We start from the raw sequence: 25,492 nt of genomic DNA, 5'->3' as shown, positions 1-25,492 counted from the left end.
ACCCGTTGGAGGCAAACAGAGACAATCCTGCAGCAGTAGAAAGTTATACAATGGCGCCATCAAGCGAGCCAAGGCAGCAAAACAGAGATTAAAACCGAAGAGCTGCATTTTTGAACTCATAGGGTCTTTAACGAGAAGGGGGGTTACCTTTTAAAACTCCCATTTCTTTGTTTAAAAATTTACCGCAAGGGAGTCTACATCCTCTCCCACTCACAGAAAAAAAAACCCTCACCAAGAACCTCACAATAGATATTTGGCTTTAGTGTCATTTTCAGATCCTTGGCACTTCAAAGAGAATGAGGAACTGGCTCCTTTAAGGTTAATGTTACGGGGAATTCCAGAAAGGCCCCAGAGTTCAGGAGAGATTATAGAACTGCCTTTTCCAAGAAACAGGCGTTCATGCCTCCTCAGCTGTTTACAAAACAAAAACTGCTTTCAAGTTCATAAATCCCTTTCACCTGCTGCTGACTTACTCGGATTGTGACAGCCGTGACCAGAGAGCAGACTCTAATGAATCTTAATGCACGCCTGTGCTTTCAATGCCTCTTGTATTATTCAGGTTGTGTGAATAGCGTTAGCGGGAGTCTGATTTCTCTCCAAACTTCTTAAAACTCGGCCATTTCAGTTGTGTACCCAAACAAGTGAAGTTCTGAAACTCAGAAACAGTGCAGGACAATTGGTGTGAGTTTCTAACCATGGGTCTGTATCCCATTCAAAAGTGCATTTACCTCCTTGGATACTGAAGCTTAGCAAAGCTGGACCTGCTTGGATGGGGGATCTCTAAGTAACATGAGGGTGTGCAGTGTGCAGTAATAGTGTGGACACAGAAGCATCCATTTTCCCTTCACTCTTTGCCATCGCTCTACCTAGACCTCAGCATAGTGTTACCGTTGTTGTGCTATGGAAGCCCCCTGGTCGCAGCAACAGTAGATTTCAATAGAATGAAAGTGTTTTGTGGCTTGCAGGTTATTATGATAAAGTTGGGATTTGGTGTTGGGGCACAGGCTCTACTAAGGTATGCTGCAGGAAACACAAATCATAAATCAGAGTTTGAGTTTACTTAACCTTCACCGAAGTCCTGCTTTTTAGAAACACCTGGTTAGCTTTCGATTGTAAGTCGCCCTGGATAAAGGAGCATCTTAAAGCATCTTAATGCAAAAGAGCCGGGCTCGTCAGCATTGGTGGTTTTAGAGATCTTAACCTCATCTCACTGACGGGACACAGTCCGTATCACACAACACTGCCTGTAACACTTATCTTTACTGTTGGTAATCATTTAAAGACCTGTAGACTCAGGTGATACTGGTTGGCTGTAAAAAGTCTAATCGACAAATAGCAGATTACTGATCTGAACAAGGTAGTTCTGAAAACCAGGACTGGGTTCAGGGAATGTGGAGACATGTTATTGGGTAGACTGGAATGGGAAGATTACATACATTTCAACAATCAGCATATGGTCTTTATTGATAGTAGACAGGAACCAAAAACTCAAAACACACAAACAGTTAAGAATCAAACAAGGCCATTCTGACCATCAACAGGTCAATGCAATCTTTTCAAAAGGGTTCAAACTTGCACTGGACAGGTGGGAAACATAAACTGTTTTGCAAGATACAGAGTTCAATGAGATAAATGCACAAGCTGGCAACACTATAACACTCCCATATAAACAAGCTGTTCTTTTACCTTACACAAATCATGATTCATACCCCAAACTCCTACTTCCTTTGCATGGCAAATAGTTCATGTCATTGACATGAATCTGCTGTACAAGTCTGATGATATGCTGCTGTTTCATTTTCAAAAGAAAATGCTTGCTAAGACAGAAGCCTATAGAATCCCTTATTTTCAACGAACTAAATGTAGCGCGTTTGCAGTTCTCGGTTTTTCATTATCTCTGTCTTGCATTCATTCTTCAAAGTGAAACCGGTGCCCCAGAGTGAGAAACGCTGCTCTAAGTTGGCGCAGCCTCACTGCTTTCTGCCTCCGTTGTAGTTTTTTGGGATATGGAGTAATGATAGCTTCGCATGCGGGCTTCCACATCCACAAATCCAGGGCGATCCTCGTACCTGAAAGATCAGATCAATAAATAAATAAAGGCATGGTCGACAATGGAACGGGCCAGAGAGCTCAGCGATGGTACAGCTTCCCCTCTCAAGCTCTGTGAGCAAGTGCACCTCAGTGTTGGGTTACCATATGACTGCATGTACACTACAACAGTTTGGGACAGTTTGGGCTTTTCAACACACACCCCAATGTATTCTGGGAAGTGTAGTCCTGCTGTGAAAGGGACCCCTGAGACAGGTAAAATGTACCAGAATGCATTGCATTGGGAGTTTGGAAAGCCTGAACTGTCCTGGTGTTCATGGAGTCATATTGTAACCCAGCCTCAATGCTGAACTCAACTAATTCTGTGGCAGGTTTGCAACGAGGGACTGAGTCAAACTCAGCTCCCTTTTAAACCCACTTAAACCTCTGTCTCTAGATTGCTTGGTATCCCTGAACACAGATAATTGTCCCATTTTCGAATGAAGCAGGACATCTCACAAACTCAGTGGCACTCCGAATGTTATCCAACGACTGGGAGGGATATTTGTTCTTAGTTTTACTTCCAAAAATGGTCCTTTCTGCTAAAACTTACTTTGTGGAATGTAAACAACCTGGGGTGGTTATTCCTGTGTTTACCAGCAGATGTCACTGCTGTGCTTTATTTCCACTACCTTTTATCATAGTGTCGAGATCACAAGATAGATTAGCTCAGGATCTCAATGTTTAAATGTCAAGATGCTGAGATAAATTATGATAACTCGAAATAAGATTATTATTATTATTATTATTATTATTATTATTATTATTATTATTATTATTATTATTCATACAGTGTCACTTTGACACAGCGGCTGCAGCTCTTACTTGAAGATCCAGCAGTCAGTCATGACGGCGAACATTTCCTCCGGGCACACGGACGGGCGCTCCATTCGATTGCCAGCCTCGATGAACTGCATCACCTCCGGCCCTTTCATTTTCTACAGCGACACACACATAATCAACGAGAAGCCCCTTTGAGTGCCTCCTCCACTGTTTTGTTTGTGTTTCTCAGGCATTTTGTAAAGATGAATCATTAAAAAAAAAAAAAAAATATATATATATATATATATATATATATATATATATATATATATATATATATATATATATATATATAAAAATATTCTAAAAATCCATATTAAAATAACATAACAATTAATGTAAAAATATAAATAGAATATACAAAATATCCAATGAAAACAAATATAATAATATAACAAATCTAAAATAATATAAATATAAACATGTATATAAAAATAGAATATAAATATAATATTGTGGGACAGTTGACTATAGCTAATCCTAACTGATGGCAGCTGCAGCAACAAAGCTCAATATATTTCTAGAACATACTGTTTTCTTAAAAGACGTGCATATTTATATGTAAAATATTACGATCAGTACCCGAACAAGTCACAAACATGGGTCTACTGTAGTGTATACTGCAGGCACCAATCGTGTGATAATGGCACTAATAGTGTGATAATGGCACCATGTCCTTAAATAACCCTTATAAAAGACTGGCACAGTAAATTGGTCATTTTGCAACGCTGCAACACGCTATCCATACACTCATTTCAGCCTGCTTTCACAGTGCTGTGTTTCCTATGACAATGGCTGCAGGATAGATTCAGTGCAGTGCTGTAGGAGTCGTGTGACTGAGTGCTGTACCCTGTAGGGTTTCTGCCCGTAGGTAAAGGCTTCCCACATGGTGACCCCAAAGCTCCACACGTCACTCTTGCTTGAGAACTTGTGGAAGTTGATGCATTCCGGAGCGTACCACTTCAGAGGCCACTTTCCAGCGGAACGAGCCTGGGGACAACAATAGGGAAGAAATGCAGTCAGCCCCTGGTTACTGAGGCAGGCAAAGTGCCCTGGCTAGGCTCACTTCAGACCATCTTCATCGTAACATTTCATTTCAACCCTCTTTGTGTTGTCTGTAATCCTATTGCTGTTGTCTCCTCTTAAACCATTATCAACCAGGCTTGCAAACTAATGCTTCCGAAGATTCCCAAAAGCTTATTTTCAGAAGTGGTTTTAAAAATGACCACTAGGGGGTGTGCAATTGTGGGAGTTAGTACAGTAGTTTTCAACCCTGATCCTGGGGACCCCCTGGTTTTCATTCCAACTGAGCTCTCAATTAGTTAACTAGACCCTTCATTGAACAGATCATTTGCTTAATTAGACCTTTTCAATTGCTTTCAGCTCTTAAACAGTTGCAGAGTTCAAGTTACTTATAAAATGTTACAGCTAACTTGAAATCTGCATCTGTTTAAGAGCTGAAAACAATCTCTATATAAAATCACAGAGGGGACACAAATGACACAATGGGCCTTCACCTTGTAGTAATTGTCATTGGCTCCCAGGGCCTTTGACAGGCCGAAGTCGCTGATCTTGGCGTAATGCTGGTTTACCAGAAGCACGTTCCTGGCAGCCAGGTCCCGGTGTACAAAGTTCTTCTGCTCCAGGTAGAGCATTCCCATGGACACCTGGTGCATCAGCTCCACCACATTCTCCACGGAGATCTGATCCCTGGCGGGGGGGGGGTGGTTGTTAATGAAAATGACTACAGTATACTGGCACAGTATACCGTCACAAACACTATAGCATATTGTCACAAACATTACAGTATACTGTCACAAAAATTACTGTACACTGTCATTCAAATACCATAGTTGAAATTGTGTTCAATTGTAGACTTTGTGATCCAAAAAAAGCCTCTTAATATAAAACCCATATATCCCGGCTCTGTAGCCTCCACTCACTTCTTGGTGGAGAGGAACTTGTTGAGAGGACCCCCTGATGCCATCTCCATGACCAGCATGAGGTTCTCCGCCTCGCACACCCCGATCATGCGCACGATGTAGGGGTTGTCCAGCTTGTGCATGATCTCCGCCTCCTTCATCATCTCTTCCTTCGCTCCCTTCTCATTCTCACTCTTCAGAACCTTGATCGCCACGTCGATCTGCTTCCTGCAGCACCGGAACAATACCCAGTCAGACAGACTCCGGGACTGTGTTACAGAACTATTGAAACCAACGCTACTCATGGGACCTTCGTACAGGGTCCTTAATCAAGGATCTGGTTCTAATCGGGTCTTTATCTATTTATTTTAACTCCTAGGTTCAATTCAAAGAAGGACTGGAAGGGACTGAAAGAGCCAGTTTACTCTATACTTTTTATGTTTCAAAACTTTGTATTTTTGAAACATTTTTGAATTACCATTCTCATGGCTTGTTTCACAGACCCTGATCAGCATTAGTCTTGGTCTACTTTACCTTAAATAACATTAGCTAGTCCAAGATGAGTGACAACAGGGGTCTGTGAAACCAGCCTCTGGTTCGTTACACCCAAACCTTTCAAAGTCTATTTTAATTAATAGAATACGTTTGATATTCATGGTCTGCACTGGGAAGCCATGTTCTCTTAATTGTATGTTAATAAGTGGCTCTGCACTGTCACCAGCAGGATTAATACAGAGCGGTGGAATTAGAGAGCTGATGGCGTGGGTCTGACCTCCTCATCTTGTAGACGCCCTTCTTGACGCAGCCGAAGTTGCCCGAGCCGAGCTCCACCTCGTCGATCATCAGCTGCTCCCTCTTCAGGAAGAGCTTCTTGTCCTTGAGCTCCTCGGGGTCGCTGTAGGGGCTCTCGTACACGCTGGTGTCCATGGGCAGGAGCGGGCGCTGACCGCTCGGCACCTCCGGAGCTGCAGGGGCACAGAAAAGGCACGAGGGGGGGGGGGGTGGGTGGGTGGGTGCGCACAAAACATTTCAGAGTAAGTAGCTGCAAATGTGAAAGTTTATTGTATTCAAATCACGTGACAATGTGACCTTTCAACCCTGACAGCCCGATCTTCGCTCTCTGTTTATATATACTAAAAGAAAAATACTTTTTAGTCGAAAGGTTTGTCGTTGAGCTTCTCAAGTTTCTTTTAGTATTTAATTATAGGTATAGTTATGGACAATAACCTCTAAGTACATCAGGTACACCAGAGTGTAACTGTACAACATGACCCCCTGCAACACTGACATTTGTTACCCAGAGCAAATGTGCTAATTCTTACATCCCAATGTGTTCACTTTTATATAGAAGTGATATTTCTTACACAAGTGTGGTACGGCTAGTAATTGTGGGTCAGCTGTGAGTCCACGGAGTCACATGACTCTAGAGGTACCACTGTAGTTCTAGAATATCAAATGCAATAAACTAACAAAATAAAAGACTCACCTTTTGGTGGTGGGGTGTATCCATTATGACCTGCAGGTCTCTGTAAAGAAAAACAACCAGAGCTGTTTGAGAAAACAAGTGCTTTACAAGGGAATGCACTAGTTGGTATTGAGTCAAGAGAACCTGGTTGCTCATGTTAATAAGTAGTAAGAAATGTGATAGTAAAGCCTATAGTTATTACAGCTTTAGGCCCTTGTGTAAATATGACACAAGGCCACCAGGAGGCGGTCTTTTAAGCATTAGGTGTGGAAAGCAGGCAACAGCTGGGGAAGCAGAGAAATGAAACTCACTTTATATGTGGGTACGTTTGGAGTTGGGATGACTGAAAGTAAAAAAAAAACAGAAATCAATTCATTTGTCCTTAAACTCCATTTAATTTTACATTAATTTATATGACAGTTCTCATATGGAAACAGGTGAAACAAATGGCTGTTTGCATACCAGTTGCGTGGTTGGGGTTCGTGCATGGCTCCATGAGCGTGTGAATCAATCCGTCTGGTTTGATCTTGAGATATTCCACGAGCTGCAAACACGTTGGAGAGAAATACAGATTATTGTTTAATTCAAGCATCTTTTTTTTTTTGTTCAATTTATCCTCAAATTAACGGCCCCACTTAAGTCCCACTTCAGTTAACCGAGAATAAATCCGGACCCCTGGATATTTAAAAACATCCACATTCTCAATCTGAAAACCTGCAAGAAACAGGAAAGAATCTAACAAACAGATGAGTTGAGTATCTTATCACGAGAAGTTCGAGTGAATGCCCTGCCAGATTGGGACAAGCTGAATGCATTGTTGGACTGTTTTCAGCAGTTTCAATCAGACTGGTTGACAAAGCCTCGGGTTCAGATTGGAGCAAGCTGCCCACATACTGGAGCAGCTGTGGGCTGTTGTGTGTTACTCTACCTGCCACACGGTATCGAATTTGGTTCCTTCAGGCATGGAGTACTTCCCTGACTTGTCCAGGATGATCTGGTAATGGTAGACTGATTTTCCGTACATCATCGAGAGAGCGAATGTCCCTGCTTCTTTCCGATCTCTTATTCTAAGGAAAGAACAATGACCTCGAAGCATTAGCCAATGCAGAGGAAGCCCTTTGGAATTGTGGCAATGGATGAGAATGGATGCCAATGTAGACTAAGAGACTAATCAAAATGATGGGTGCTGTTCACACACAGCTTTCACAGGGATATCAAACCACCACATACAGGGCAAACATTTCAGCCAGGAGGCACTAGCCATGACATCTGTCTACTCGACTTATAGTTTAGCCAATAAAACCCCATGCAGAGGGAATAAAAGGACCTGCTTACAGGAACTTGCCGTCTGGCTGCATTCCGGAGTAGAGTCTCCGCTCACCCTCCTCTCTGGTGATGGAGCCGTGGTACCAGGGCATCTTCTCGTGGGCTGTGGTGGCAATCAGCTTCTCCAGCTGGGGGGCCTGGCTGATGATGGCCTGCTCCACTGCGTCCCCCTGAAACAACAGAGCCGCGTCGTCACTGCCTTGTGGAAGAACGAAACGGCATCCCATCTCAAGAGGAGATAAGCAGGGATGGGCACACCCTCCTGGAAACAGCAGTGCTCCCCTTTATGCTACAGAACGTTTGCAGTAAATATTCATTTACAGGGTTTTTTCAGGGTATTTCCAATCCATTCATTGGTAGAATAGAAAGGGAATATATTATAAATGGTATCATGACGGTATGACCCAATCCAGATTGGCCATCGATTGCAGCATCATGGTCCCATATCAGAATCAGCATTAGACAACATTCATTGGGTAGCCATGGCTCTGTCAAATTCATAGAAGGTTATGATATGAGGTTGCATAATGCACTGGTGAGAGAGCAATACAAAAAGGTCAGTGTGGAGAGAATCCAGTGAAGAGCAACTGGACTAAAAACAATTTGAGAAACCCTAGCCAATACCTGAAGCGCAGCAGAGAAACCAGGACCAGAGGACACAGTTGGAAATTAGGACAGAGAATCGATTCATTAGCCACGTTTATGGCACCGCATCATTGAGTTCTCAAGCTGGCTTTACAATGTTTTTAGATCAACCAGCATCCAGGAACCAGAAGACCACTGATGTGCTGGATGGTCTCCTCTTGTTCTTAATTTTTCTTCATTATATTTAAATGGGAACTGCCTGTACGGGTTCAGCTAAATGTAGCGTTGCTGAAGGATGCCCCCCTCCACCGGTTCCGAAACGAGAGACCCTTACCTCCAGATTCCAGGTCTGCCGCACGTATTCGCGCAGCATGTTGTCACGCAGGCTGTCGAAGACGCCGGCCCTGGGCAGGGTGCCGCTCTGGCGCAGGCAGGGCTTGCGGAGGGTGCACACCAGGCCATCGGGGTCCTTGGAGTAGAACTCGCAGAGCTCCTCGGGGCCGCAGTGGGCCTTGCCTCCGGCGATGGCGAAGGTGCCGTTCAGCTGCCTCTCGATGGGGTAGTGGTGGATGCGCACGTCGTACACGACCGTCAGCACGTACCCGCCCAGACTGCGCAGGCACTGCCGCAGCAGGAACAGCCCGTCCGCCATGCCCGCCAGCTTTAGCTGCTCCTCCGCCTCCTGCCGGCTGATGCTGCCGTAGAAGAAGGGCAGGTCCGCGGCCGGGTCCGGCATCGCAGCTCTCCTGTGAGACTCCTGTGTGTGGCACTGAACAGTGACTGCTGCTTCCAAACCTGCAACAGAAACAGCAGATAAAAAACCCAGTGAGCTTCCCACGGCTTCAGAACACACTGAAAATGAAACTATTACTATTACTATTACTCACAACAAACCTTAAGCTGTCTCAGAGTCCTACAGAAATGAAGATTAGAAATGTAGGCTGGGATGGAAACAAGACTCCTATTGCAAAACAGTTTCACACATTCCAGGTTTTACTACGAGATTGAGATGAGTCACAGTGCACAGGTGTGTCTTATTAAACTCATAGTAAAATCAGGAATGGATCAAACTGCTCTGCAACAGGAGTCTTATTTCCATCCCTGGTATGAATGCGCTGATGTCAAAATGTTCACTTGCTTTGTCAGGTGTCAGGGCCCTTTGGGAACAGCAGTTTGGAAACACTGCCCTATAGGATTGCTTGCTACTCCTTTTGTAAAAATGTTAAACATTCACGCTCTTCTCCACATAAGCACCTTTTTACAGCGGTTATGTTTGATACCTTAATATAGGCATCAAAAGAAACATTCCTACATTTTGTTGAAAATTCCCTCAAGTTCTGCAGCTCAGATGTATATCTCTTTCGCTTTCTGAGCTAATTTAAAATATGACTCATTTGTTTGCCCTGTTGTGTCTCCAGTGTTTTGAAGAGAAACATCTGAGCCATGTACCAGACTCAAGGTCTCCTTGTGGAAGTGCACACAGGTTCCTTTGAGAAGGAGCGAGCACACGCTGTTGTCAGTGCTGACGCAGTGCTGTGTCGAGCAGGTTTGAGTGCAGTTATACACCCCCAGCCCGGCGTCTACAGGAAACCACAACAGGAAGCTCTGAACATGAGGTCCTCCTGCCAGCGCTTCACACAGGTGCGCTGCTAGAACGTTCGCTGGCAATTCTAAACCGCATCAGCCAATCAGAGTCCATGGTACGTTAAACTTCCAAATGAGGGCTGCAAATCTCTTCCAATGGAATAGCTGTGTTCTTATGATATTCCATTGGGAAGAATGACGATGAAATATTTTGTAATTGACATAGGCTATTACCAGTACTTTACTCCTAGAGTATTCTATCCTCTGCATTTGCAGTCGCTGATTCAGTACAGTGGCATAGCTGGGATCATTGATCAGGGGTTCTGAAAATTACCAATTTAGGACATACTAATAAACTGTGCTAAAAGTCATTATCATTCTAACTGCAACACTTGCAGTCATTTTAGCACTGTATTTAAAGACACTTAAAAACTGGACCGTCCAACCGATGACCTTTGACCTCTGCACAAGAAGGATATCATCACTGTAATTAAAATGCAAAGGCCATTGCGGAAGAACATTTTGAGTTGATCCTTTTTTATGGTGTTTTATGAAGTTCAGATTGTTTTAGTCTTGGAGGTAAACTAGTCATAAAAAAAGAAAGTGTTAACCGACACTGCAAAGTACTTTCACGCCTCTATACGATAATAATGCATTTTATTGCTGATGTTAAATTGTTAGTAGCTCACCACACCAGTGACTCAGTGCACGCTGCAACGCCTCATACCCTCAGTGGCATCCGGCAATGCAATACTTGTTTTTATCGAATCACACCAGCACTGTAGCTGGAAACATTTCAACCTTCAACTTGATTCAGTGGGCGTCCTCCAATCGCACGAACAAGCCAGCTTCCTTTTTCACCCAGGAACTCGAGAGCAGATGTCACTGGGCGTCTGGCCAGCAGGGTTCGCTGTAGAGCGATGAGGAGAAACAGTCCAGGATGGTTTTACCTCCCTAACCTACGGGACCACCAGAGCCAATGCAAGGCTCCCTTCAGAGTACCCAGCGAAGACAAGCCTACTCCACACAGCCAGGACGTGAACCTGCGCTGTATGACTCACCCTGAGCACCGTGCGGCTGCACTTCTGCCAGTCGGGGACCCCTTCTCCACTCCTTCAACCAAAACTTAAACCTACTCTTAACATTCTCGCTAATACTACATGTACATATTATGCTTCTAGCGGCTTTTAAAAAATACAAAATAACAAAAACAATGATAAAATAAAATGCCAAAAACCATCATTCATTTTGTTATTTAGAAATGCTGAAAGAAACTTATTAAATAATGACCAGAAGTTTTTTTTCAATGTGTTCAGGTCTGTTCTTTTCAAAAAAACTTCTGGTTTACCAAATGTCTTGGTGAAAACATATAGCATACGCAACGGTTATAAGATCCTTCACTTTCCATGAATGCCTGTATGGCGTTGATGGTCTACTCTGTATAAATACGTAGATAATTAGTGCACATAAATATACGCATCTTCCAAAAAACAACCAAAAAATAATTCAGTTTCATCAAGAGATATAAGAAACATTTGCTGTTCTGGGGGAAAGGGTGATGGGGTTGATAAAGAGTGGAAAAAAAACCTCTTAATACCAAACCCAAATGCCACGTCACCTCTGATTGCTTTGTGGTTGCTGGAAGGATGCTAGCAAGCAGAATCTGATTTTCCATAACTGTAAAGAGGTAGAAGGTTGGGGCAAACCAGCTGTCTGGGCAAGTAGGATCCACCTGAAAGCAGCAGTGCGATACTCTGTACGATTCACAGCTCTGATGCTATTGCAAGCCTACGCAATCAGAAGTTACTTTCGGAGCACGGCCATCGCTGCCTTCTCCGTTTTACTTTTTTATTTTGAATTATTTGTTTCTGGAAAATAAACGTTCACTGTATTTCGGAAATTCTACCTTCAGTTTCGTGAACTGAGGTCGTAACAGGATAAAATAGGTCAAAGAATTAGCCTGCAATCGCTTACGTCTTTAAGAACTGCATTTCAAAAACAGACATCACCAACTTTCATTGCATGGAAAGTCTTTTAAAATTCCACAGTGCTAAAAAAAAAACCCTACACACAAGTTACCTCTAATGATACTAACATTCTGTAAACTACCAGACCCTCTGAAAACCTGGATTCGACATGATGTCTGGAGGTCTGGGATCTTATCAAAGCTATTGCTTGAGTTACATTGTGCAAACACATGGCAAACTGCACAGTTACTGTGGATCAGGGGACATGTAACAGCTGAAGGCTATTGTGTGTCCCGTGTCTGAATCTAGGTTGTGATTTTACTGCTCTTTGTGCTTTTTTTAGCTTCTTAGTTCACCTGTGGCTTTTCAGAAGCCACAAGTGCTGGCGAGAGATGTTTCATGGTGCCCACACTGGAATCTGAACAGCCCCCGCACAGCCGCACGCAAACGGGCTGACCAGAGACGCAGCAGCTATCTCCACACCACAGAGCGTTTAACAAGAAACGCTGAAAAGGAAATCTTTCATCAAAAAGATCTTGTCAAAGCCACTGATATCCATCCTTTGGGGGCCGCTACAGAAAAGCTGCAGAAAGATCACTTTGAAAACCAATCACTGAACCCCAGTGTGGATCCATTACCAGGCCGCAGCATTGCCAGCAATGGATTTGGACACATATTGCATAATGGTGCAGCTATGGTAGCACACTGAGTGCTGTAGATATGGTGCCATGGTACTCCAATGGATTACCAGGATATTTAATCACACCAATTCTGATAGCAGTGTCTTCATATAACTGTAGCTTCATGTGAACCCTTAATACAGAACCAATGCCATCAGGCATCATGATTCACATTCTTATGATTATGAAAACGCTATGATTGCCTGTTTTGGGGGATTTTGACAGGATGTTATATTCAATTGATCTATACAGATCTAAATATCCTAAATATCGTCACTGTTTACACAATTATTAAAGGGGCAGTGGATGGAAAATCAAACATCCAACAGTACACTCGTCTGTACAAACACGTTCAATTATGGCAGTATTTACTGTAGATCCTACTTGTTTGGCTTTCTTAAAGATATTTTATATATAAATGGATGACCAGCAAATAAACAGTGCTTTAGCAGTCGATACTAAAAAGTATTCATTGATATGTTTTTGTTACATTTGAATTATGCTTATAGTACCAAAAAAAAAACAACACAAACAGATCACTATCTTGTTTCAACAAAGCGAACACATTTCTAGCGAACTTGCAAAATTTGGATTCTAGCAAACAAACAGCTCTACTAATGACGTCACGCGCTTAAAAAAATGGTCATCGCATAATTTTCCATCAATTTTTATTCACTCGCTAGACTATCGTATAAACTCTTGCTGGACTGAATTGATCAATAAGGAATATATATATATATATATATATATATATATATATATATATATATATATATATATATATATATATAGAAGTGGCCATATCTGCCAGAAATATCTGGAGACTGGAATGCAGAAAATATAAGCGCAGCCATATTCAGTTGTTTGGAAAATTAACAAAATAATGATAAAGTACAGAAAATGGTGTGGTTTAAATGAGACAGTGCGTCGATAATGATGCTATCACAGCATTATGAGGTATGTTTATTTTATATTATAATTAAATGTACGTAATAATAACGGACAAAATATATGATCATGTCCTTGTGATATGTGTTATTTAAGTTCAATTACCGCAATTATATCTGGCCAAAAGTTTTGCGTCACCCTACAGAATTAACCAGTGTTGCTTCATAAAGTCCAATATAACTTGTTGAATATAATGTTACGTTAACATATTGAATTACATACTGCTTTGTAGTTTTTTCTATAGGCTACTTAACGAAAAACGGACATGGAATACGACTGCTGTTATGGGTTCAAGTAGACTTTTGCGATATATATATATATATATATATATATATATATATATATATATATATATATATATATATATATATATATATATATATATATATACACATATTAAAATATACATAATTATGTGCCATTAACGTGCCATTAACGTCTAATTAAGTCCCCAGTGCTGTGTTGCGTTGACCACGTAAATACCACAATGTGACTGAAAAAAACTATGCACTAGCTGATAAAATTCACACAAAGTATTTCCATTGCATTAGTGCGCTTCAGTTATCGTGCAGGACACGTTTTTATCCGTCCCAATAGAACATACTTATTTTTTTATTTTTATTTTGTTCGCTCGCATGAATTAACCGATTTTGGCCTGTTTCCATCACGGCTGTCGAGCTAATTTTTTTTTTTTTTTTCGCATGAGTTTTAGCTTAGAAAAAAGTTTGATGGAAACGTACCACCGTATGACTGAACACACTACGCGCTAGCTCATAAAATCCGCTCGTAAAGTATTTCCATTGCATTTGTGAGCATCGTTTATCCTAAAGGATACATTTTTTTATCCACCGCTAAAACCTTTTTGTTTCTGTGTTTGTTCGCTCGCATGAATTAACCGAATTTGGCCTGTTTCCATCAACATGTGGCCATTTTAAACAGTGTTAGCATGAAAGAAATTGCACACAGTTCATCACAGTTTTTGTTATTTGGTACATTTTAAAAACTGCTATAAGGCTAGTGTCGCATTAATTTAAAATGTTACAATGGAGTAAGATGTGGAGACAGATTAGTCACCATTGAGAACCGATCACCGTTGAGTATCTGTGAAAACGCCAGTACATCTTCTGTGTATGTACGTCACCCCCTGCATGAACTTCACTGTGCACCAAATTATACTTTATAAGGCAAACAAGTCGTTAAAATCCCCCCCCCCCCCCCCCCCCCCAGTCCCGTCCCGTCCCGTCCCGTCCCGTCCCGTCCCGTTTCGGACCCGCTCCCCTGCAATAGCTCATCACTTTGAACATCCTACCTAGTATGCATCAAGTTACATGCCATTGACGTTATGAATTGGAAATTGGACGTTTAGAGTTTCTCGATGGAGGAAGTGAAACTGGGGGTTGAAAAATCGTGTGGAAACAAACACCCAAAAGAAGTTTCTAGAATTGAATCAAAACTATAAGCATGCATTAAAAATAAGCCTCCAGCTTCAGCCTGGTTTTCAAAATCAGCAATGGTGACTTACACCGCAGGTAACTGCTAAGAATAATTTCACCGCTACGTGTAACTCAGTTATCAACAGTTACGTTAATGACCTTTGTATTGGATATTAATGCTGTTATATTTTGGATTGCATCAGCTGCTTGAAATGTAAAGTAGCACTTTAAAACGAGTTCAATATTTTAAAGTCCCATTAGCTACCAGTACAATAATGACCTGTCTGATGGGCTGAAACAGCCAGATTATATCATTAATTCCAGCACAAAAAGGTTGGCAGGGAGACCTTCCCCTCATCCTTATATAGAACAACAGCTGGGCTGCAGTAAATTACAAGGTTATTATAATTGCATGAGATGCAAGCATAACCTCACATGATTCACTTCAGCCCCTTGTGTTATTGTTTGTAATGTATATGGATTCCTCAAGGATTACATGGAAGGCTGTTTTCTTTGTTGTGTTTTTGCTTTCTTGGCCTCTGATGAACAATTCTCTGCAGGCTGGCTTCTGGCGTGAGAATTTTAAAAATAATAACAAAGTCAGCAGTTTAAAATACAGAGAATTGAAAAAAAAAAATGGTTGGGAAAGTTAGAAATTGCTGATGTGTTGCCACGTCGCTTAATTATGACTTTTTTTTTCATACGGACTGAGACGCAATTATAGTACTCATCCATATATTATATATTTAATAAAATTAAATGCCAGATGTGACCCTATTTATAATATTTAAACAGTTGGTGGTGCTCAATTGAACAGCCACTTCTAGACCCGTTCATGCAGTAAATACACATGTAATTAAATAGTAACTACTCCACACAGCAACATGTGTAATGAGATTCCTTTTATGATCTAATCAGCGGCCAGCCCCCAAAAAATGTATTTCTCTAAGTCTAGAGATATGAATAGGGTGGTAAATAAGAAACACCAGCAGGATTCAAATAGAGTTAAAGGCGGCGCTATTTAGATCCGCTACTGCTGAGATCATTCATGTTGACCCCTGCTCTAGAGTCTTACTACAGACAAAATGGCTTATTTCTTTGTGCATCTATGACCGTGTTCTCAAGGCCTCCATTTTACATTGCAGCCTTATTATAGTGTCGCTGCCTATTTGTTAATGACAGCACACCCACCTATCACTTCTAACTGTGAAGTATGAACAGCCAATCAGAAGTTCCAAGGCGGGCTTCAAAGTGTAATGGATCACTGTGCTGTGGATCACAGTATAGCTGCTGGCCCACGCAGAACTAATTTATAAACAAAGCCTGCCTTTAACTTCAGAAGGAAGTTGCGTTTTGACCAGTTCTATGTTTAATTTTACACTACTGCATTTCATTATTTACAAAATATATTCCTGATACTCTGGAAATGTAAAGTTAGCAAGCTTCGAAAAACAAATTCTGGTCTTTTTTAAATGGTACAGGGTGGCCAAAGTTCCAGTTAAAATGCCCTCTTGAGTTGGTTCTGTGTTTGAGCAAAGTAAGCTACTGCAGTGCCATGCGCTGATGAATGCTTGTTTTGTGTGATTAACATGCCCCCGTGGTTTCAAAAACCCAGTTCCAGGGTGTGGGCAGTGTGTTAGCAGTACACCCACACAAACAAATGCTATTAAATCAAAACAAAGTGGTTCAGGGCACTTTTTAAACTAAATTACTTTCTCATCTTGGGGCAAGACATATACAGAGCAGGACAACAAAATATAAAAAAACAAGGTCTATACAGAACCTTTCCCTGTGTGTGTTTTATTTGCAGTCCACCATCTCTCTGGTCTGTGACCAGGCACTGGTCTCTCAGCGCTAAGCAGTGTTGAAGCAATATTTGCCTTATAGCACGCACTTCACTTCAATAAAAGAGATTCTGCTTTACACAGAGCCGTGGGGGTTTGTGCCAGACTTCCAAATTGAAATCCAAGGAGGAAATGGCTTTAACATACACATTCTCGGACAAGCTGGTATTTCTATACACCTCAAAAGAGACTGAAATATTTATAAATGTAGATCCCACATGTGTTAAAAGATGAAACACCCTTACTTTAGCTTGGCTGTGTTCTGTGTCGTCCTTTTTGCCGCGGTATCATTTCATCATCCCCATTTCATCAGGGGATCTATTCAGCTGAGCAAATCCGTGTGGGATCTGACCTGTAAACCGCTGTAGGATCCCTCCCTGAGGAAATGTACTGAAGACACTCACATGCACGGTGTTGGATGTTGGATTTTCATAACCGTGATGCTCAGATTTCAAATGCCTCAGTGGCTGGTGTTCAGATCGGCTGCTGTTTAGACCAACTGAGCTGAAGACATTTCTTAACTGTTCCCACAATAGCTGCTCGTTTCAATCAGAGCATTAGCGTTGCTGCAGGACTGAGCGTGATCTTATTAGACGCTCGTAAAACAAATCCTCTTTCTCCTAGTGGATCCTACTGAGTACAGATTAAGAAGTCACTGATTTACGGCATGAATAAAAATATCAAAACGATGGGATCTATGCGTGGTCTATTAAAGGTAATATCAACTGGTAACGATATTCCCTGTAATAGACTATGCTGATTCCGTATACATGACTGCATCCAACACAGTTCTGATAAAGCTGGTTCCCATCTATAATAGTGCTGCAGGATTTTGCAGGTTACACCCAGCCCCACTGTACTCTCTGTGAATGTCATTTTTTGTGTTTAGTTTATAAGGCGTACGCTGGAAATGCTCCAAGTTACCTTACGTCTGTTAGAGACACATAACTGTATCTATGCCCTACAATCCCCAAATTGAGATCTAGTACGGGCCAAAGTGTTTTTATACGTCAGGCATCTCATCTTTGGAATTCATTGCCTTGAAAACGGCCTCTTCGCAATACATTTTGAAATCACTCCTAAATATTTTAAATCTGACCAGGGTTGCAAATCCTATGACCAGAGTCATGCAAATAGGAATTGTTCTATTTTTCCATGTTCTTATTTTGTATTTCTGTTTTTACGGCTGTTTAAATTGCTTTTGTCCTGGTTGAATGCTTTGTCTCTTTTTTTGCCGTGGATGTTATAATGTTATTTCTTGCCAGGACCCCCTTGATAACGAGATGTATATCTCAAGGGTTCTGTCCTGCTTAAATAAACACATTTATGTTTAAAAATATAACACAGGCAACATGGAATGCAGAAAAAGTAAAGTAATGTGCTTATAAAAAAGCAAAACAAAAAGAAAAAGCTTTATACTTACCCTAGGATTAAATGTGTAATTAGCCGCTTTTTAAAAAATACCAAGCAGTAAAACAAAAAACAAACTGTGACAAAGATAACCAATGTTTTTTTTTTGGTTTGTTTATAATGTAGCGTTACCATTAAATAATTCCACACGGTTCTCATAGTTATGGCTGTCTGGTACTTTTTTAAGGATAGCGACTCCATAATTCAAACTGAATCCCAGGATTAGACCCGTGACTGAACACTATGACTTTCGGCTTTCTTTTCTGGCTCTGATGGAAGTGTCCACATGTAACCCCGTTATATTTCAGAGGAAAACGTCTTGCCACATTTTATTCCATGTTGCTGACCTCTAGGTTAGTGTGTCTGAGTGAGTGGATCTATAACTACACCGCTGGTTTATACAGTGCAAGAGCGCAATGTCTTTTCCGTGCCTCGTCTTGCACGATCAGAAAGCTCTTAACAGGTGAACAATGATGATAAAAAGTGTTACGTTAAATACACATGCTGCACCTTTTCCAAAATAAAGTCTGGTAACTCACATTGGGTGTCTCCTTCGGAGTCTGCATAGTACACTCAGTTTAAATTTACTTTATGACTCTTTCTCCCTGGCAAATGTTTGTGCCACCGACTACCAGAAAGCGTGCCCAGGCTGCGTTTAATATTTCTGTTTGTTCTTGCTATGTAAAGAGTGGAGATCCTGTACAATGCACGTGTAACCATGCAGTTAAACTGAAAATATTGTTCGGATTAATGAAAACCAACCTCAATTGATTTGTACTGGAATCTGTTCCATTGTTAAAATGCCTTGTCTAGTCTTTGTTTTATGTTTATTCATACTTCATCAGAAATCAGCAGTAACTAGTTGAATTAAACATGCACAGACAACTGTAAATGTTTTGCACACTCATCACAGAATTATGATGATGTTTCTACGGCTGCAATCTGCGTGCGTTTCATCACGATTCAGATGATAGGTCAGTTTGGACCAGCGGGGTTCGGATTAACACGACTCTGCTGTATTTATGCACAGCCGGACAAAACCAATAAGAAGCCATGAGTCTGCAAAACAACTGGATTTAACCAAGCAAAACAGAAAATCAATTTTATAGTTAAAAACCTCTCTTAGATCCAGCGTAGTGGGCATTCCTGAAAGTGACCGCTGTGAGAGTTCAGACGAGGGCACTTTATGAAAGATAAAGGATACAGGAGCAATGTGTTCGGAATTCTCCAGCATGGACTTGTCAGGGTATCTGTAAGGGTCGTGTTTAGGACTGGGTATCTACATCCACAAATTTCTTTGAATACGTTTGGAAAATTGAATTAAATTACATTTTGAATAAGGTGATATTGAAAGGTATGATTATAAAGTAAAATAAATCTAACATGTTTTTTCAAATATCTGTATTGTATCTTAATAGTATTGTTCGCAAACATCATGAGGACTATTTGAATTTTGATCATTTTGAATGACTGAATCATTAATTAACTAATTGAGGTCATGTGTTAATGCATTTAATGGCAAGGGCGGTGTCTATTCACTACAGCTTGATGAAGGCTGTCTGGCCGAAACGTCGCTCTGTTTTTAACAATGGAAATTTGTTGAATGGAAATTTGATCTATGATCTGTTATTAAGGTGTTGCACCTCTGCTTGAACGATATTGGGATATTTGGGATCCTGACAGTAGCACCCAAAAATGGAAATACTGGTAATTATATAAAATAGTCAGTGTGTGATATAAGCTACATGTTTTGGACTTAACATTTTTAATGCACACATAACATGATATAAACCTCGGGGAATGTTTCAGCCATTCAGGTTCTGAGTACGTTGTGGAACTGTAGGGTCTTTAAAATGCAACGTACATTTCAAGTCGCCTAAGAGATCCAGATTAAAATATAACCCTGAAACTAATTTAAAAATTGTCTTCAAAGACACAAACACCGAAGCCCGCTGCATATATCATTACCTGCTAGATATCTGACCTTGTCTTTCGTCAGCTGCATCGGATTTTAATCTCGCAGGGGCATTTAAATAGCGTGGTACATCGTCAGAATGTGGTATGTGTATCACAACTTGACCCGTGTAATGTCAGAAAGTGGTACGCTGTCAAGACTCAAGTACTGCATATGATAAATATTCACATTCTATTTTCTTAATGGTGGAACAATATGATATATTGCATTAAAAACGATTGGAGGCTGTGTGGTCCAGTGGTTAAAGAAAAGGGCTTGTAACCAGGAGGTCCCCAGTTCCTTGTGCTCCGTCTTTCGGGTGAGACGTAATTGTAAGTGACTCTGCAGCTGATGCATTGTTCACACACCCTAGTCTCTGTAAGTCGCCTTGGATAAAGGCGTCTGCTAAATAAACAAATAATAATAATAACAAAATATGATTCAATTAAAAAAGGGACTGAAAACAACATAACGTACCGGATTTGAATGGCCGTTGCCCTGCTTTCTTAGCGGAAGCTGTTTAGGCGTGTGCGAGCCAGCGCAGTGAGCTGCGGACCACGTTTTAACACGTACCTGAAAACTGATTGCTGTAAATTATTTGTTATGACTTGAATTTAAGAATTTGGGTATTTTAGAGATCTGGCTACTTTGTTTGATTGTGACGACAAAACCATCCCATACAAGTTAATCCGTACTATATAAGCATGCAATGGATTTTACATCATCTAGTGTTGTAGAAAATGATTTACGCATTTTAGTAATTAAATAGAAAATGCACTTTTTTGTGTGTCTCTCTTCCTTTTATCCTGCTTAATGACCCTGAACTCCAGCATACCCTGACATGATGTGTGAATGTGTCCTGTAAGCTAATGCTGTTACCTCTTACTCACACCGTGACAACAATTACTAAGTAGCTGCAAAGTAAAGTAAATCGTTTCTAACGCTAACATTTCGTTAGCAAATGATAACTGCAGCTTCAGCTCCAAAGAGTCACATATGTTGCAGGAAATTGTGTGAAGCCACAGGAGAGCATGTGTGCATCATGCACATGATGTTAGGGGCTCAGAAAAGCAACGGCATGGGGTCTGAAAACCCATTTTATTAGAGAATCTGGTGCTTGAGTCCTATATTCCTTATGCAATAATAATAATAATAATAATAATAAGGCATGACAATGGACTATGGACTTAAACATACATAGGCCCTTAATCTAGTTACAATGCAAGGGAAACTGGTCTTTATTGTGACTCTACAGTATGTCCTCCCACTGGCTTATCATCATGAGAACTCAATGTGGTTATCATAATACTTTATCAACGCTGCACAAAACACCCGATAAAGAAATTAGAAGATGACATTAGAGCTTCTAAAGGCTCTGTTAAAAATAGATGCTGCGAAGTCGATGGGGACCTTGTAGTTCTGTTACGCAACTTCAAGAATTTGTATCTGTGGCAAGGCGAGCGCCATTTTAGGGCTCTTTCTCAATTCATTAAAAGAGCAATTAATAAATGACTTAAACAAAGAGTAGCATTGACTGTTGTTGCTTAGCTGTGCTGACATGCTCAGAACTGAGGAAAAGCAGATTGTACAAATGAAACGTGCAGAAATTAAAAACGCCTCTATTACTGGAATGACTAGCAACGCGATGGGCCTTCCTGTTTGATACAGTATAATACGGCACTCCACCAGCACCTATTAAAACAATTCCATATCGAAAGCTACTCTTTAAAATAATGACCTCACATTTCTACGTATTCCAACTGCAGTAGCTGCCATTCCACTTTAAATTCATTCTGATAATTGTATTACACAACGACAAAAATCAGCAAACACTACCCGTCCAGCCTCTCGGTGTTATCACTTTGCATCGGCCCTGTGTGATGCGTGTCTCGGATTCTTCTTTAGATAGTATTGTGTAGAAGACTTGTTTATTTTATCTTTTGTATTGAAAAATCAAGATAATGCTTCAAACACAGTTTTATCGTCTTGGCAGGGCTCTGTTTTCAGTTTTAACAATGAACACAGACACATTTCCTGAGCTTTTGTGTCTGTTTGTGTTAGGTTTATTTTTGCATGTTTAACCTTTGACAGAGCTGCTAAGTATATCCAAACAAATAATGTTTTTATTACAATAGTAGTATTAGTAAAAAAAATAATACTATTATTATATTATTACTAGATATAATACAAGATTATCCTTTTTTTTTAATCTTCAAAAAAGCAAAACAAAAGAAATGAAGCCCTCCCTTAAAACCCAGCCATTCCACAGGGAACCTTACAACAGAATATTCATTATTATTATGAGACAAAATGAACAAGTATACACAGAAATACATGCACTTATGTGTATATCTATGTACACACAATACACACACACACACACACACACACACACACACACACACACACACACATATATATATATATACATGTATTTATACACAAATATGTGTGCAGAAATATAATAACCACAAACATACGCATGTAAAGATGTACTAGCAACAAGAGCAGGCCTGCTATACTGAATGGAAGAGATACGGCATTATAACTCCTGAGCCATGAAACCCATTTTGTTTTTACAAGATTATCTTTAAGCATCTTTTTGCTGTAGAGAGTGAAAAAATAAATACATACATAAATGATTATGTATTTTAAAAAAATTACAACAGACACCTGCTATCTGTTATGGTCTGTATAATAACACGATTCCTTCGTCAAAAATACTAGGCTTTCTTGTTTAAGTCCCATTAATAACAATGTAATAACACAGTAAACACTGCAATGTTTTACAAAGTAATTACAACTGAGTTTGTATGCATTCAACAATGCATTGGACACTAATTTGTATTGAGCTCTTAAAGCATAGCAGAATCACAAATGTAGAATTCCTGCATACATGTTATGAATAAGATTTGAATGCACTATTAGAATGCATTTGTATGAATTCTATATGATTTTGAAAAATGTAACAAGTGTTTTTAAATGTATTTATATTGTTACTAATGGAATTTAAATTACTGCATTACAAATTATTTGTCTAAACAAAAATCATACGAACGCTTGAAAATATTATTATGTACATGTCTTATAATTAAAAGTATTGTTCACAGCTGTAAAATGTGTTTATGATCAGGTAAAGAATAATACAGCAGTTTTGAAGTATTGACATTAATTTAATGTGTGGCAAAACCATGTCCAGGAATGTTTTAAATGCTATTTTGTCAGCATCTTCACTTTACTGTATTCTTAAAAACAAATATGTTAATTAATATGTATTGTTTAAAAATTAAAAAGTGCTTTACTTGTGATTTAGAAACCATAAATATAAATTAAAATGTTTTTAAGAAAATAATATAGCGAAGACTCTAAGCATTTTCACAAGTATAATTCTGTGCTTGACAGTGGTGACTTTTTAACTGAGGCCCTTTCAGAGTTTTTAAGTGGTTTAGTTATTTTTATGTGTTTTGTAACATTCGAAATGTTTTCATGCAGGGTAATTTCAAGGGAAAGTCAAGATTTATTTTTTTCAGCAAGCTTTCCCCATAATTTAAACACGCTTCTCCTGTGAATGTAAACCAGCAATATAACTGGGAAACTCATCTAAGAATTCTCGAAAATCTGCCTTTGAAAACTTAAAAAAAGTATTTTCAATTAAACACGTTATACACTTTGTGTCTCTGAGAGGAACATCATTTGGGCCTGAATTGGAAGCAAGTGCAAAAAAAAAAAAAAAACTGTAAAAAAATGACAAAATCCACAAGAAACGACTATGTTGTAGGAAGGAGAAGGAAAAAGACTGTTTCGATTTTCTTGTGTGTTTTATAACATTAACATTATTTTATTCCTTTCATGGAAATTGTGGGCGAGCTCGCGTTTTAAAAAATAAAAACAGGATACAATTTAAAGTACCGGTGCATTAACGGTGTAATTACAATGTGTTTAATAAATGCACTTAGCACATGCGATGCTGTGATTGTGAGGGTGGAAATACATACAGTAACAATATACATGGAACTAAGTTTTTTTTTCTGGATGATATAATTTTATTGTAACAAAAACTGTAACAAAAGTGAATCTACAATGCATGTATTTTGAACTGTATCAAAAATGTGTCAGTGAGTACCTAGTTACAATATGTTCACACACACACACACACACACACACATATATATATATATATATATATATATATATATATATATATATATATATATATATATACACACACACACACACACACATATACAGAATTATGTCTTATATGTTGATTATTTGAAATTAACCCTAATTATGTCAAACAAAATGTAGGCTAACTGCAAACTTGCATTTAGTTTTGAAGCTGCTATTTTTAAACAGCACCTGCAATGCAGGACCCGGTCTTGTGGGCTGCATTGATGGAAACATTTTTTGATCACAAGATACATTTTTTAAAAATTGGATTAGACAGAGTTGCTTCCACCCCGTAGCTCACAAAACGAATACATGTTTTCTTTAACTTAATAATGTCTCGTTAGCCAATTCCCTTAAAAAAAAAACTGCGGTAAACTTTTGTAAAACCATAAAAAGTGCAGTAAAGCATAGAAAAATCAATATGGTAATACTGTGGTAACTGGACCTGTTTTCAACAGTTTTGAATAAATCCATTCTAATATCCAATAACCATTCTAGGCTGCTGTTTGGTTATTTTCTAGAAGTCTAGAAAGGTTTAATGCATGATTGAATTCAATATAAATGAATAAAAACTGAAAATACGCCTGAGTTTGAATAGGGTAAGGTAAATGCAAAACGACTGCACAGATGTACCAGTGTAGACCTATAGAAATAAATAATACCTTTTGATGAGTATGATGAAATAGCTTACAATAAGAGGATAATGCACATTAATCCGACTCACTCACTTACCTTTATTTAGCACAGCTGGCTAAAACATTTGCCCTGACCTCTTCTTTAGTTTTTTCCCCTTGTTGGATTCTCGTATCGTCCCGAGAGAGGCTAGCAGGAGAATCCCAAAAAGTTATTTTCATGTATCAACGACAAGAGCAGCGAGGCGTCAGAGTGCGCAGGCAGGCATCAGTAACAGCTCGCAAAGTGATGTGGGCTGACTGACAGATTCTGCAGTTTCTCAGAAACCGTGACCTACTTCCTCACTCTTCTCAAACTGCCACAGATGAGATAAACTAAAAAACGTTACCATCTCCTTTGCTCACATAGCAGTGGGTTCCAGAAGCCCATCTTGCTGATTGATAGTTTGAGCACAAGTTAGATAAATCAGGACACAATATTACTGGAATAGACACATCATATAAATATGAATTCATCCCGTAATCAGTAATATTATCAATGTTTCCTATTGGATGAATATAGGATTTCTAAAGAGTAAGCGTTTTTAACAGCCCCCCTTTTCCATTCGGAGGTCCCGGTTTTTCGTACCTCAGAGGTGGCAGCCCTAGAGACACCTCCGAGA

General features: G+C 39.7%; 1 protein-coding gene across 1 annotated transcript; it reads right to left on the bottom strand.

Moving 5' to 3' along the window:
* Positions 1-1,438: 1,438 nt before the first annotated feature.
* Positions 1,439-25,116, bottom strand: LOC131721850 (tyrosine-protein kinase ZAP-70-like). Its single transcript, XM_059014928.1, has 13 exons — positions 24,931-25,116; positions 8,543-9,003; positions 7,633-7,793; positions 7,226-7,364; positions 6,760-6,841; positions 6,609-6,640; positions 6,319-6,358; positions 5,605-5,797; positions 4,854-5,060; positions 4,428-4,620; positions 3,760-3,900; positions 2,914-3,026; positions 1,439-2,069 (listed from the first exon to the last, which is right to left on the bottom strand). Exons 2-13 carry the CDS (start codon positions 8,942-8,944, stop codon positions 1,955-1,957), a joined length of 1,818 nt encoding a protein of 605 aa, XP_058870911.1. The 5' UTR covers positions 8,945-9,003; positions 24,931-25,116; the 3' UTR covers positions 1,439-1,954.
* Positions 25,117-25,492: the final 376 nt, after the last annotated feature.

This window comes from Acipenser ruthenus, chromosome 49 (assembly GCF_902713425.1).
Source record: "Acipenser ruthenus chromosome 49, fAciRut3.2 maternal haplotype, whole genome shotgun sequence".
Lineage (NCBI taxonomy): Eukaryota > Metazoa > Chordata > Actinopteri > Acipenseriformes > Acipenseridae > Acipenser > Acipenser ruthenus.
Note: the sequence above shows the minus strand (reverse complement) of the source record. Positions and strands in the feature narration are given on the sequence as shown.